The sequence below is a fragment of the Alternaria metachromatica genome (assembly GCF_023757995.1).
Source record: "Alternaria metachromatica strain BMP 0045 chromosome Unknown scaffold_46, whole genome shotgun sequence".
Lineage (NCBI taxonomy): Eukaryota > Fungi > Ascomycota > Dothideomycetes > Pleosporales > Pleosporaceae > Alternaria > Alternaria metachromatica.
The window spans coordinates 124,584-137,287 of NW_026055537.1; the positions used below are offsets into that span (position 1 = coordinate 124,584).

A 12,704-nucleotide genomic window follows, 5' to 3' on the forward strand; every position below is an offset into this window, starting at 1 on the left:
TCAGAGCGTGGTCCGTCACAGTGCGTTCACGGCGGCTCTTTGTTCGGTTATTGCGGGATGTGCTGGTAACGGCATGAAGTTGGGATGTAGAAATGACTTTATTCTTCTCACTTGATATCCGTCTCATTTGAAATGCACGTCGTCTACTGGTAAGCTCTGCACGTGCAAAATACTTGGAAACGAGTGGGAAAGTCTTCCCCCACGTTGTAATCTCTCTGGTCAACGATATGAAGAGACCTGAGACTGGGCTTTTGCCGTCGTCGGCCGCCTTGCCTCTTTCCTCCCCCGATCCATCGGGTGTGACATGGCTAGCGCGGTCCGTGACAGTGTGTTGACAATGACCCTTTGTTCGGTTATTGCGGGAGGTGCTGGTAACAGTGGGTTTTGTGCAACCTTGCTCATATTATCAAAGCCTGTCATGTCCAGAATACAGGATTTGTGAGACCTGTCATTACGACAGCTTGGGAAAATGTGGGTTTAGTGTTACACACCAGCCGCGCATCGGCCTTCGATCATCTTCAACTACATAGATGACCCGTGGAGTATTTAGCGCTTGTACCCATCCCATGTGTCTTTGAGGGCTTGTGCTCGAGAGTTCGGGAAGTATAGGAACGGCGAATTAGAGTCTTTGTTCAGGACATGCGGTTGTTCGATTAGCTTCATCCAAGATCTTCGACCGGGTAGCGGAGCTGGGAAGCGCTATGGTGAGGGGTATGAAGACATGGCATGGACGCCAAAAGCTCAGACTAGAAGATGAGTGCGCGATCCAGCTATGCGAAAGGTGCAGGTGTCGAACGGAACATGCGATACCCCAACTACCAATCGATCAGTCGATACCGACAACGATAGCGACGAGGTGCTCACTCACGCAGCCACAGAAAGCCAGTGCGTGCCCAAATCTTATATCCACTGGTGCTATCACCCCAGTACAGATTGGATACTGTGGTATCTCGTCAGCAAGTTACCGAAAGAGGAGGACGGCAGGATATCCGATGTCGGATTAACACCTGCTCGAGTCGACTCGGGCATTGGGCTTCACTTGCTGGGACACGAAGATGGACATCTATCACCTACCGCGGCGTCCACACCGTCAACCCCAATCACTCTGTCCTTCCATTTCAAAGACGGCACGACCACGAAACTCCTCGACTACCGTGTTTACTCCCAATGGGCCAATGTCAACTCCCTACTGAACGAACTGGCACAGGACGGCATTGTCATCGACGAGCTATGGGACGTGAACGAGGACATGCCGATTGGTAGCGGAGACTGGGATGCTAGAATCCAACCGGGAAGTGTCATAGAAGCTTGGTATTTCAACGAGAAAAGGAGCTATTGTTCGGGCGACCTCGATGGTAGTAGTGATTGCGAGAGTGATGAGGAAACGGTTGAGTCGGGTGGAGATGGGGATGATACAGAAAGCGAGTACACGATGAGTTGGATGAGTTCAGCGAAGGAAACAAGAAACGAGCATACATGGTGGTTCACTCGATGGAGGCAAAGAGTAGAAAAGACCGTGCCAGGGAGAAAGGAAGCATTGGATGAGCCATCGTGGTTTATGATAGTAGTCTGGTGTACATCTATTGTCGGCATTGTAGTTATAGTCAGCGTACTTAGTCTATAGCTCCTTCCCCCATACAAACCCTCACCCCTCCCACCCCCCTACCCCCCAACCCCTCTCAGCCGCCCTAACCATCCCCTCATCCCCCGCCACCCTCCCCTCATACGTCCACCCCCTCTCCCCCACCATCCTCCTCTCACACCCCTGCCACAACTCCTCATGTTCCTCGTCCCTGCGATTCCATCCCGGTTTCCTCCACACAGGCTTCTCCCAGGGGTCATCTGCGGCCCGTTTAATCCAGCCTTTCGCTTCTTTCCAAACCATTAATTCGCGCCATTCGCCGATGTGGTAGTAGTCTGAGAGCGAGGGGAGGTGCGGGAAGAGGCGGTGCCATGCTGCGCGGGGGCCTTCTTTGGGGGGTGGCGTGGGCGGTGTGAGGGGTGGGGAGGGGGCGGTGGATGAGGAGAGGTAGGAGGAGGCAACGGCGCGTTTTTCCAGCGTGCGGGCAGCGGTTTCTAGGGCGAGGGCGGAGGAGGATAGCGGGACGTTTTCGCTTCCACGTGAACGTGGAGCGGTAGCGGAAGCGGTGCGCGTAGCTGGTTTTGATGTCGAAGCTGAAGCCGCATGTCCACGTGACCGCGAAGTTCCGCCCGTCTTCTCTCGCGAAATCTCTTCGTTTTGAGAGGCTTTCAAAGTTTTTGTGCGTTTTCTTCGGCCTCTTTCTTCTACTTGCGCTTCTGCTTTCTGCTCTTGCGCTAAGGCGTCACTTGCCTCTATCTCTTCTTCCTGATATAAGAAAAGAGAAACGCGTTTGCGCTTCGGAGAATTCACCTTGGGATCTTGAACTTCTTGAACTTTTTGCACCACTTGTGCATCAGCCTTACCTTTAGGCACAACCTGATTCCAAATCCTTATTGGGATGTGCAGTTTAGGTGATTTCTTCTCCTTTGCTGCAATCTCTACTTCCACTTCCACTTCCACTTCTGGTGGAGGTGGTGAAGAATGAACTTCTTCCTGCACCTCCTCTTCCTCTCCAATCTCCACATCTTCATCCTCCTCATGTGCACTCTCTGTCTCATCCCCTTCATCCACCCCTTGATCAACCCCTCCATCCTGCACCTCGCGATAAGACCACAGGTTCCTCAACAGGTTGTCGTTCATAACCTGGATTGCAGGGGTTGTGGTTAGGGATTGGAAAGACATGGTGTGTAGGAGTTTCGCGTAGATTTGAAAAACCGGCTACTCGAATGTGAGTGTGATGTATGAGCCTGGGTGTGGTGTACAGGCGCGTTTGTAGTGGTGGTGGGTGTGTGTAGTAGGCAAATCTATGTATTGCCTGATCGTCCGTCGTAGTTGAGCAGATATGTAGTCAGTTGGGTGTGTGATGACGGCGTGAATGTACGTGGGTTGACCGTATATAGTCAACTGAGTGTGTGATGGCAGCGCGAATGTGAGTTGACTGGTCGTATGTATCAGTCGAGAGGGTGCGTGATATTCGAGCGAGCGTGTGTAGTTGGCTTAGTGCTTTAGTCAGTGTTCGATGGGTAGCTCTCTGAAAATAGATAAACAGCGGGATATATCCAGGCTTATAAACAGAAACAGTGTGAGAATTTCAAGCGGCCTTGACTCAATGCAATGACAGTATCCAGAGTTCGCACTCCCCAGTAGAAAAGCGCGCAGTGTGTTCGGACAAGTACTCCGAAAGCCCACCGCAGGAATATTCTACGTCAAACGTGGGAACAAATCGCTAGCCCAAGGTCCTCACCGCACGAGCCACTATGTTGTTGTGAATTGATAGATGTTTTGGATATCGAGGCATTGCCACTGGCTGCAGAAGTGGAAGTGGGTCGCGGCTCTAATACCCGTGAGTGTATGCCTTGGGTGAGCAAGTACGCGGCCAATGGAAATTCGAGCATTGCACAACCAGCCTCAAGGGCGATGACAACACAACGAGAAAATGACCAAGTATGACGAGTAAATGCTACGGACTGACCTATGCTGATACTAACGATACATTCGTCGCACTGGAGGAATCGAGAAGCAAATATTAGACATTACGACGTGACGCGAATTTGACCCAGCTCACTGGGCCGCCACACTGTCCCGCGCTTTTCCACTGTCCATCCTGCTGAAGGACAAGATCCTTTCATGCTCCGTAGCTTCCTGCTGTTTGAATTTGGAAATCAGATCCATGGTGCTTCGCCTAACGCTGACCAAGCTCCGCTCCTCGAAAGCGCTGTCATCTTGACCCAGCGAGCCGAAGCTCCTGGCGCGGCTCCCATTGCTCATCTGACTCATCTGGCTAGCGTTGCGCGTGTGCTTCCGCAGATGAGTAGGCAAAGTGCGCGAGTGCACGGACACCTGCCGGCTATCGAATGAGTGCCGATTCGGACGACCAAAGTCCTCGAGAACTCGGTTCGTGTCCATACTCAGACGGGGGTATGCATCGACGCAGTTTTCGTAGTAGGTAGACCAGACACGTGCTCGATCGTTTGCGTGCTGCGCATCAGCTGCGCCATCGCCGAATGACATCTCGTTGAGATTGGGCGCAGAAGAATTGCGCCGTGGACGGAGTGTTGCCATGGAATCCTCCGCTCGTAGATTGCTCCTGGATTTAGTCGTCTTCTTCAAGGTTTCCTGCCTCAGCACAGACTGCTCATCGCCTGGGATGTACGTGTCAACGTCTCTGTGAGCCTCACCCGCCCAAACATCAGGCAAGAGCTCGAGCTCAGGGTGCTCAAGGATGCCGCCAGATGCGATGGAACTGCGGTGTCCTCTACCATGCCTGCGGAACTCTGTACTCTGACTCCTGAACATCTTGGTGTAGTTCTTCATGAGAGTCTTGCCGAAAGTCATCGAGTTGCTCTTCGCTACACGACCACTGCCAACCTTCTTCTTTTTCTTCTTCTCGCCAGGCAGCAGTGGGGTGGACGGTCTTCTCGCTGTGGGATCGATCAGGTCCTCGTCATCCGTTGCTGAAGCAAACTTGATCGCTGCCTCAAGCGCGAAGTCGCGAGGCTGCACGTTATCAGCCTTCCCTGCAGATGCGGTACGGTCATGGCGCGTGTGCGAAGGATAACGACCCCAGGCCCCGACGACATCCGTGCTGTCGCCCTGCCGCTCAAATGCATTTGCCACTTCTTGTCCAACGCTAACATCATCACGCCCTATCATAGCACTGCGACGAGACACCATCTTGAACAGCCCCTCGGAGCGCTCTTCACCAGGTGTTTCGGCGTGGGGACTTAATGTCGATACCCGCGTGCTGGAACCATCGTCAGCTCGGCTAGCTGGATCCAGGCCTTCGACACTGATGCGTCGCACGGAAACGCTGCCGCTGCGCTCGCGGAAAGGGCTCGCATGAACAGCGAGGTCCCTGTTCTTGGGAAGATAGAGAGATGCTTTCTCGTCTTGATGCGCTTGCAAAGCGCGATCCCATACATGATTGGCGCCTTTGTTCTTTCCGAGTGCATCTTGTTCAGCCTGCATGCTTATCAATGACCGTGACTGACGACGTCCATGGTTGACAGGGAGCTCCAGCGTGTCAGATGGACCATCCACAGCGGCAAGTGCGACGACCGAGGAGGAGGAAGCTTCAGACTGGAGATTTGCTTCACTCTGGCTGCGCAGACTCAGGCGCTTCGGGTTCAAGAACTTGATGATAGATGCCGACTGTGTCATCTTCTTCTTGGGTGGAGATGGGCTGAATTCTTCTCGAAATTTGGAGGTCTTGGTATCAGCAACACTGTTCTTGCGTGCTAGCGGTGCGGGCGGTGCAAGAAGCGAAGGCTCGACCGGATGGCCAGTGACTGTGGCGAGGTTGGTGAGACCATGTCTTTTAGCTGGTCTTGGTGTGTCTTCGTTGTCTGTAGGAAAGGAGGCAGAACGTCGAGGCCGTCGTATGTCGGCAGACGAAATGCTGACCGGGCGATTCTCAGTATCAGTGCGCGGTAGAGTCGTCACTGATCCTCCAAAACTGTCGGGTGGGCTTTGGGGCCGACTTGAGTAGATGGAAGAAGCAACATCAGGTCGGGTGTCAAGATCGTTCGGCAATACCTTACCCCATCTACTCGGAACTTTTGAGCTGGCAAAGCCTGAGCTCGATGTTTGCCGGTCATGGCGGGCTAGTTGCTTACTTTGTGGGGAAGTTCGGCTCGGGTCTGAGAGAGTGCGTTCACGGAATGCGCGAGGCGGAGTGGGAAGCTCTGGTGCATCGGCAAGTTGGTCCCATGAGAGAAGAGACCCAGAGCGTAGATGATGTGAGATGCGCATGCTGTAAAGATGGACAGACCGACGAGGGTTGTCATCATCGTCATTATCCTCGCTGTTATGTGCCTGTCCTCGTACTTTACGCGGCGAGTCTCCACGGAGAGTGCCTCTGATAGATGTAGACGGCCTTGGGGTTGCAGTGGATGTTGGCTGTTGAACGCGGATCTCAATGAGGCGACCACAAGGGGAAGCAGTCGTTCCAAGAGCTCGGTGCGACGATACCGAAGCGGAGCTACTTCGTTTCTGGTGTCGCTTATGGCCGTCATTGTTGAGGGTGGTTATAGATGCCTGTGGACTGATATGGCGCGGAGGCACAGGAAACTGCGAAAGACGGAGACTCTTGTGCATTATCTCAGACCATGGTATGCCAGCTGAGTCGTGGTCGGTAAGGCTTGGTAGTCGTAATGGTGAGAGGGGAGAAGGCTTCGGCAAGCCCATGGATGTAGCCGAATGCGAGCGTCTCACTCTGTTGTCCTTTCCACCAGGTGTATCCGATCGCAGATTGGGCGTGCTGAACACTTGGCTGAACCGGTGGGAGAAAGGACCGGCCTGTGGCTTGTTGATACTGTAGGGAGGGAGGTCGTCGTTGAGGTCGCCGCTGGTGCGGCCGTTTCTTGTGGAGTCTGGTGTTGTTTTGCTGGTGACTGTCAGTATGGCGTAATGAAGAGCTCGCAACATCTAACCTTCCGGTTGTGGTGGTCCAGTCGACACTGTGGATGCTCGGTCGCTTGATAGGTGACTTCTTGCCGATGTTGTTTGCAATTTCGTCAAGTGCCTCAGCATCTGAATCATAACCGCCCTCATCAGGCTTCTTGTCGCTGAGTAGATCCTTCCGTAGGTCATCTTTGGTAATCTGAAGCTGCTGATTCGTTCCATCTTTCAGCTGCTTGACGACAGTGCCGGCAGCTGGAGTAATGTTCCTTGGTCTCAGCTGCAAATGTGGTGATGAAACGGTTGGGGCTTTCTTAGGGAGCTCCTTCGAAAACTTGCGTCTGATCAGTGAACGCATACTCGTCATCTTGTGTAGACTGCGGATGCTATGCATCGAAGGACGGCTGAAGCGTGCACGAAGCGTTCGCATTGGCATGGCTCGGTCTTCGTTGGAGTCGCGAGCATTGTGGAAGATCTCATGCAGCTCATGGAGGTCTTCCGAACGGGCGCTCGTGAAGCGTGAATTGGGTGAGCTAGCATCTTTGGGTAGAAGCGGCCTGTTCACCGGTGTAGGCTGACTGACGCGGGCGTTGGGTAGCTCGGGCGAATCTGAACGATCGTCCTGCTCGGCCGTACAGCACAGCTTGGTCGCCATGATGGCGAGGTGGTGGAGGAAGGATGAGTGGGTGGCTGCACATGGAAAGTTGCTAGTTTGTTGATGGCTGCGTCAGTGCACGTGGAGTGCTTGCCGAAGGTCGGAAGCTGGGAAAGAGGGATGGAAACAGGACAGCTCTCCAATGCCAAAATGAGCTTGTGGAAGTGCCAATGGTTGCAGAAGACATGATAACGTATGACGAAGTAGTTTCGATGACGAAGACTAAACATAATGGCGTGAGATGCTGAATGGGTGAGGCAGTCGCGGCTGCATCTATGTTGTGGCCTCATATGGTGTGGAAGGAGCGTGTCATATGCCGTTCATGGCGACTTCCCAATGCAGTGACTATCCAAACATACGACACAGATCTGACGCAGCCGAAGTGGCTTTTTGTCGCGATATGCATGCCCTCTGGTGTTGCGTCTGAGAGACTCGGATATGCATCACTGTTGCACATGCCATGCGCGTGGTTGTATTTCAGCCCATCATCTTTTTGCCGCTAGCATCCTCGCTGTATAGGCCCTGGTCTTTGATCCAAGCGGCGACGCCTTCAGTACACAACTTGCCCACTGTGTCCCAGTCTCCCGCGTTGGCTGCCTTTCTCACTCTGGTAGAGCTTATACCAACGCCTTCCTCGGCTTGCACCATATCGATGTTGTTGCCCCAGGCAGGCTCGAAGCCAGCCTTTTCCTGGTTGCCATCTTTCAGATCATGCAGGTATCTCTCCTGCTCCTCCGTTGTACCAAATTCGTTCGACGACTCGTCGCTCGGGTCCGTGGGCCGCTGGGTCACGCGCAGCTTGTGGCCAGCATCGAAGAAGGGCTTGAGCGCTGAGAGCGGTGGGTCGTACTTGGGGTAGTATTTGGAGTTGCAGAAGCGGATCAAGGTGTCGTAGCCGACGAGGTGGATGTGGATGGGTTGCGACGCGTAGAATGGTGGTGTGGTCTCGGCTATGGCAACCGACTTGTCACTGTAGTATGGTTCCTTGGTTAGGCCAATGTCTATCGACACGTTGGACACGTCATCGTTCATCGAAGGCGACGCGCTCTTCAAGCTTCGCGACAGGTCCTCGGCAAACACGGTCATGAGGGCGATGCGCTGCACGAAGCTTGCCGGACTCGGTGCCTTGTCTGCATTGTGGGTGCTGAACAGCAGTAAAAGCCGGTACGGGCTCTTCTCTAGGGGCGTCGACTGCTTCAGGGCCGATGTCGCGAGGGTAAGGTGGGCAATTGACGGCGGGTTGAAGGAAGAGTCGAGGATGTATAGTGTCTTGGGCTGTGTTGGCGTGTCGTTGACTGTCCGTACGACGCGGAACTTGGCGGGAGACGAAGTAAATGAATGCAGCGCTGATTCGAGATCAGGTAGCAAACCTCTTACAGACGCGATTCGCGATGCCATGTCAGCCATTGTGGTTGCGATGCTTCGTCGATCAGCTGAGCTCAAAGCGCGCGGGGAGCTCTTCTCGCGTCCGGCACGTCATGGCTCTCACCCCTGCCCTCTCACAACACCAACACCACAACCTCCTGCATCTCCAATAACGCCACATCCGCGCTATCTTTCCAGCACGTCACATCCAGTCCCCACGATCATCTTCGATAAAGGCTCTGCCAGACGTGCAAAATGTCACGTTACAGTGTTGCTTCGATAACACCCTCACAAGAGTGGCAATCCCCTCGGAAAGCGTCCGAGTGGATCTCGCGCCACCTTCCCATTGGCTCTTCACGATGGTCTGAGCTGGCGGGGAACCTGGAAGCCCTGCGCATCCGTGACAATGGCGAAAATGCGACTTTCAGGTGTTTGCATCTGCATCTGCATCAACTCCAGGCAAACAATCTCCATCGGGCTGGATTTGTTGTGGTGGAAGGCGGCGCATGAGCTCTGCGACCCATCCACCGATATCTCTTCAGTAGTTTCTGCATAGCTTGTCAACCCGCCAGATCCTCATCTCTCTAGCCCAATACATTGTTCCATCAGCCTAGATCAGGTATCAACCCATAATCGATTGGTGGCCATTTCCATCTGTCACACCATGGCTTCATTCTTTTCGTCGAATTACAGGCAATACAAGAAGGACACAGGTTGGTCGACCGCTTAATTGGACCTTCCTCAATTAACATATCCAGAATACATCGCGGGATGGCTAGCAGCAACCGCCGAAAAAGTGGGCTACCAGCGCAGTAGCTGTCTAGCTCCTCCACAGTCAACTCCGCAGCCAGCTAAACGACTCAAAGGCAAGGCGAGGAAAGAAGCCCAAAAAGCTGCTGCTGCCTCCGCGAATACCCCCGCGGATACCTATCGCATCAATGTTGGGGAGTTTGTGCCCATGGCAGAAGCCATTGCGAAGAAAGTCCCTAAGGTCGAGGTCCCTGGAGCGCTCAGCAAACTGTTCGATCGTGCCATCCAGGCTCGAGAAAAAGCGGCAACTTGGTTCAAACAATCGCATAGCGACATGGTCCTAGACGAGAGCAATCAGACCCATGCTCACTTCGTCGAAATTCTTAGAAATGCTGCCGATATTCTTCAGCCGCTGGTTAAGGAGTCTGTACCTCGTGCTCAAAGGAAGGAGCCAAGTCAAAAGTCCGACGTTGACACCCTGCGAGAGATGAAGAATACTTTCTCCAGTCTCTCGGTGGACCCTGAAAACGCTGCTGAAGAGGCTGAGCCTGAGGATGAGCTTGGGGAGGAGCCTGCCTCCAGACCAGATGACTCGATGGAATCGCTACCTCCTGTGAACCCTGTTGAAATCCAGCAAGACGAGTCGGAAATCGAATCCGAGTTCTTCTTCGCTATCCAGTCGTTCATTACCAACATACATGAGCTCCGCGACATTGTTCAAGAAGTCTGGTTTTCATACAAGGACGGCAAAGTCGACTTGGTGAACGCTTCTGTCATCGCGAACACAGCTATCGACTTGGTGCGGCACGCTGAGTCTGAATTTGATCTAACGCTTGTACGCCCAAAGAAGTACCCCCAGAAGAATTTTCCCGTATGGGGTAAGTCATCGACTGAACGTCTCGCCATTTAGCTCACAGCCATTAATACTTCGCAGTACTACCAGCTCTTTTGTTGATCAGTCAGCATCCGGACATCATCGGCCCATCCGATTTTATGGACTTCCTGTTTCCCAGTGGCCTTATGATGCCTGGCTCTCATGCGTGCTCACAAGTTTACTGGTGTATGTGGCCAGTTTACGCCGGCCTAAAATACTACCTGGAGGCAATTAGGATTTCGAAGAAGCCTAAAACGGACATTCCCATCGTTGCTAAATCTGCTTTTAATCCAGTCGGTGGCGTCCACAAAGATACCTACCGCACGCTTGAACTGGCCCGGATGTTCCGACACACTACCTCGCGCCATGGCGAGACAATAGCTATGGACGAAGTATCTCGCGGTATGGCGCATATGTTCAAACATCGCCAGATCCCTATTTGGACTACTGTAAGTACTTGTCAAGAAACAAAGCGCGTACCATACTGATATACGGGTAGTTTGGAATACAAATACTGCTCGATATACAAGACATTCTAACTAAAGACCATCTGCACAATCCGTTCGATGAGCTGAATGTGCGCGTAGATCGGGAGGTGGCCATGAAAGAGGCGCTGGAGCGTAGCTGGATACAACCTTTCCCGTCTATTGGACATGCAGCGGATGTTCGAAAGGACATGGCCACGGACCTTACCTATACCAAAGCAGTCGCGGATGATCCATGCGAAACCCTGAAGCCCAATCCGATTCGATGTGGACTCTTGATGTACGACGCTTATCTGCAACTCAACACCTCAGGTTATCAGCTAGAACGCGCGTTGGGTCAGATTTGTATGATGACTCACTTATACGTTGCTACCAAGCTATTGCATCCTGATTGTCCTGTATGGCCGGATATGGAGTACCTCATCCACCAGCAAGACGAAACGAGGCTTTTCTTCGGTGGTGCCCCCCAGACTCTCGGTGAGTCCCTTCGCAAGGTCTATTTAATGGTGGGGCGGACTGCCTCTGATGCAGCCCGTGAGCCACGAGGAAAGAAGACCTCAAAAACGCTGAAGGATATGCGGAAGCTAAGAGACGGCCGTTGGTTACAAGAACCCAGCATCCTGGCCCCGATCTTCTTGGAGCGAAGTTTTGGATGGGCAACTACCGACGCAGCTGTTGACGGTACGTACACGCTTAACGTGAGCATCTTGTCAGAAAGTCACTGACGTTCGATACACAAATACAGATAAAGTTAGACAACTCAACAACACCCTTCGATCGGAAACAGAGCTGGCTCGCCTAGCCAAAAAGTTCAACAGAGAGCGCGACATGGTATGGTGGACACTAGCAAGCCGTCGCTGGCGCCCATACATCGAAGAGCACTCCGCAAACGACAACGGCCCCACCGCCCTCCTCCGCGACCTTATTCTCTGGCTTGAAGGCGATGCCATGGACCTCTACTTCAGCTGGCAAGCTCTGCAAGACCAATGCGCAAAAGTTTGGCACCACCTCGTACGCTCCCTCTCCACAGACCCCTCCTGGGACAACAAGTGGAGCCAAGATCCACGGATGGGTATTTATATCCTGGAAGACGCCGCCGCCGACGAGGAGCACTGGGGCTGCATAGCAAAAGACGACAAAGCCTTTGCATCTCCTTTGCGAAAAGCACACGACGCGATCCAAAAAGTCATCTTCGAAGTCCAGGAAGAACCCCAAACCGCCCTCGGTATCTTCGACAGAGACCCAAGAGCAAGTGCTGACATCGCAACTCGCGGCGGCGACGTCTGCCTCGCACGCCTTGCAAAAGAAAACAAAGACTTCACCCTCTCCATCGGAAGCGGAGCCCACTACGATCCCCTCGACCTCTACAAAAACTGGCCCCCGGAAAAATTCATATACTCGCACGTCGCCCAATGCATTCTCAACTTTGGCCGTGATGTGAAGGAAGCAGAAGAAAAGAAGGAGGCGGAAGGCAAGCGTGTTTACGATCCTGAAGATGGTAAGTATTATCGGATTCAGGATCACACTTTGGTATCGGATGACGAGGACGATGATCCTTGTGCTGATTGTCCAAGGTGTAAGAGGAGGAAGTTTCTGGGGCATCGGTATCCGACTTATGCGGGCCATCATGGGGACGTGGATCGGGAGTTGTGGGATGATGATGAGAGCGAACGGTCTACGGATAGTGAGGAGGAGGGGGCGTAGGTGGTGGTGTCGGTGGTGGGACGATGGGTTGAAGAAGCCGAGGAATCTACAGGATCTGTTGAATACATCACTGTGTATGATATTGTAGGGATAGTCGTCTTGTCTGATGCCCACAGGTTTGAGTAGGCATCTGGAAGGCGCTATATCTAATGGAGCCTAGCGGCCATACTGGTCGCCAAGCCTCCCACTAAGGGCCAGCTCGCCGTTCCCATGCTGCGACCAACCTTGCCACCTTACATCGCGAGCCCTTCAGCACAACCGGCAACGCAATCAACGATGACCGCGTATTGTGTCCCATTCGCTAACCGCTACGATACTTGATGCACTCACTCACCCTTGATACTAATGTAACTCTGCTGTCGCAATCGCGCGTGGCGGACGCGTCTTGAC

General features: G+C 53.2%; 3 protein-coding genes across 3 annotated transcripts; 2 read left to right on the forward strand and 1 right to left on the reverse strand.

Moving 5' to 3' along the window:
• Positions 1-772: 772 nt before the first annotated feature.
• J4E83_010523 (uncharacterized protein) lies at positions 773-1,545 on the forward strand (the record flags this gene model as incomplete). Its single annotated transcript, XM_049337404.1, has 2 exons — positions 773-1,259; positions 1,427-1,545. 2 exons carry the CDS (start codon positions 773-775, stop codon positions 1,543-1,545), a joined length of 606 nt encoding a protein of 201 aa, XP_049183489.1.
• A 6,068-nt stretch (positions 1,546-7,613) lies between these two features.
• On the reverse strand, positions 7,614-8,543 carry J4E83_010524 (uncharacterized protein; the record flags this gene model as incomplete). The annotated part of the gene is made up of 1 exon (XM_049337405.1): positions 7,614-8,543. One exon carries the CDS (start codon positions 8,541-8,543, stop codon positions 7,614-7,616), a length of 930 nt encoding a protein of 309 aa, XP_049183490.1.
• A 622-nt stretch (positions 8,544-9,165) lies between these two features.
• Positions 9,166-12,314, forward strand: J4E83_010525 (uncharacterized protein; the record flags this gene model as incomplete). The annotated part of the gene is made up of 5 exons (XM_049337406.1): positions 9,166-9,214; positions 9,260-10,129; positions 10,324-10,574; positions 10,625-11,291; positions 11,356-12,314. 5 exons carry the CDS (start codon positions 9,166-9,168, stop codon positions 12,312-12,314), a joined length of 2,796 nt encoding a protein of 931 aa, XP_049183491.1.
• Between the last annotated feature and the right edge of the window lie 390 nt (positions 12,315-12,704).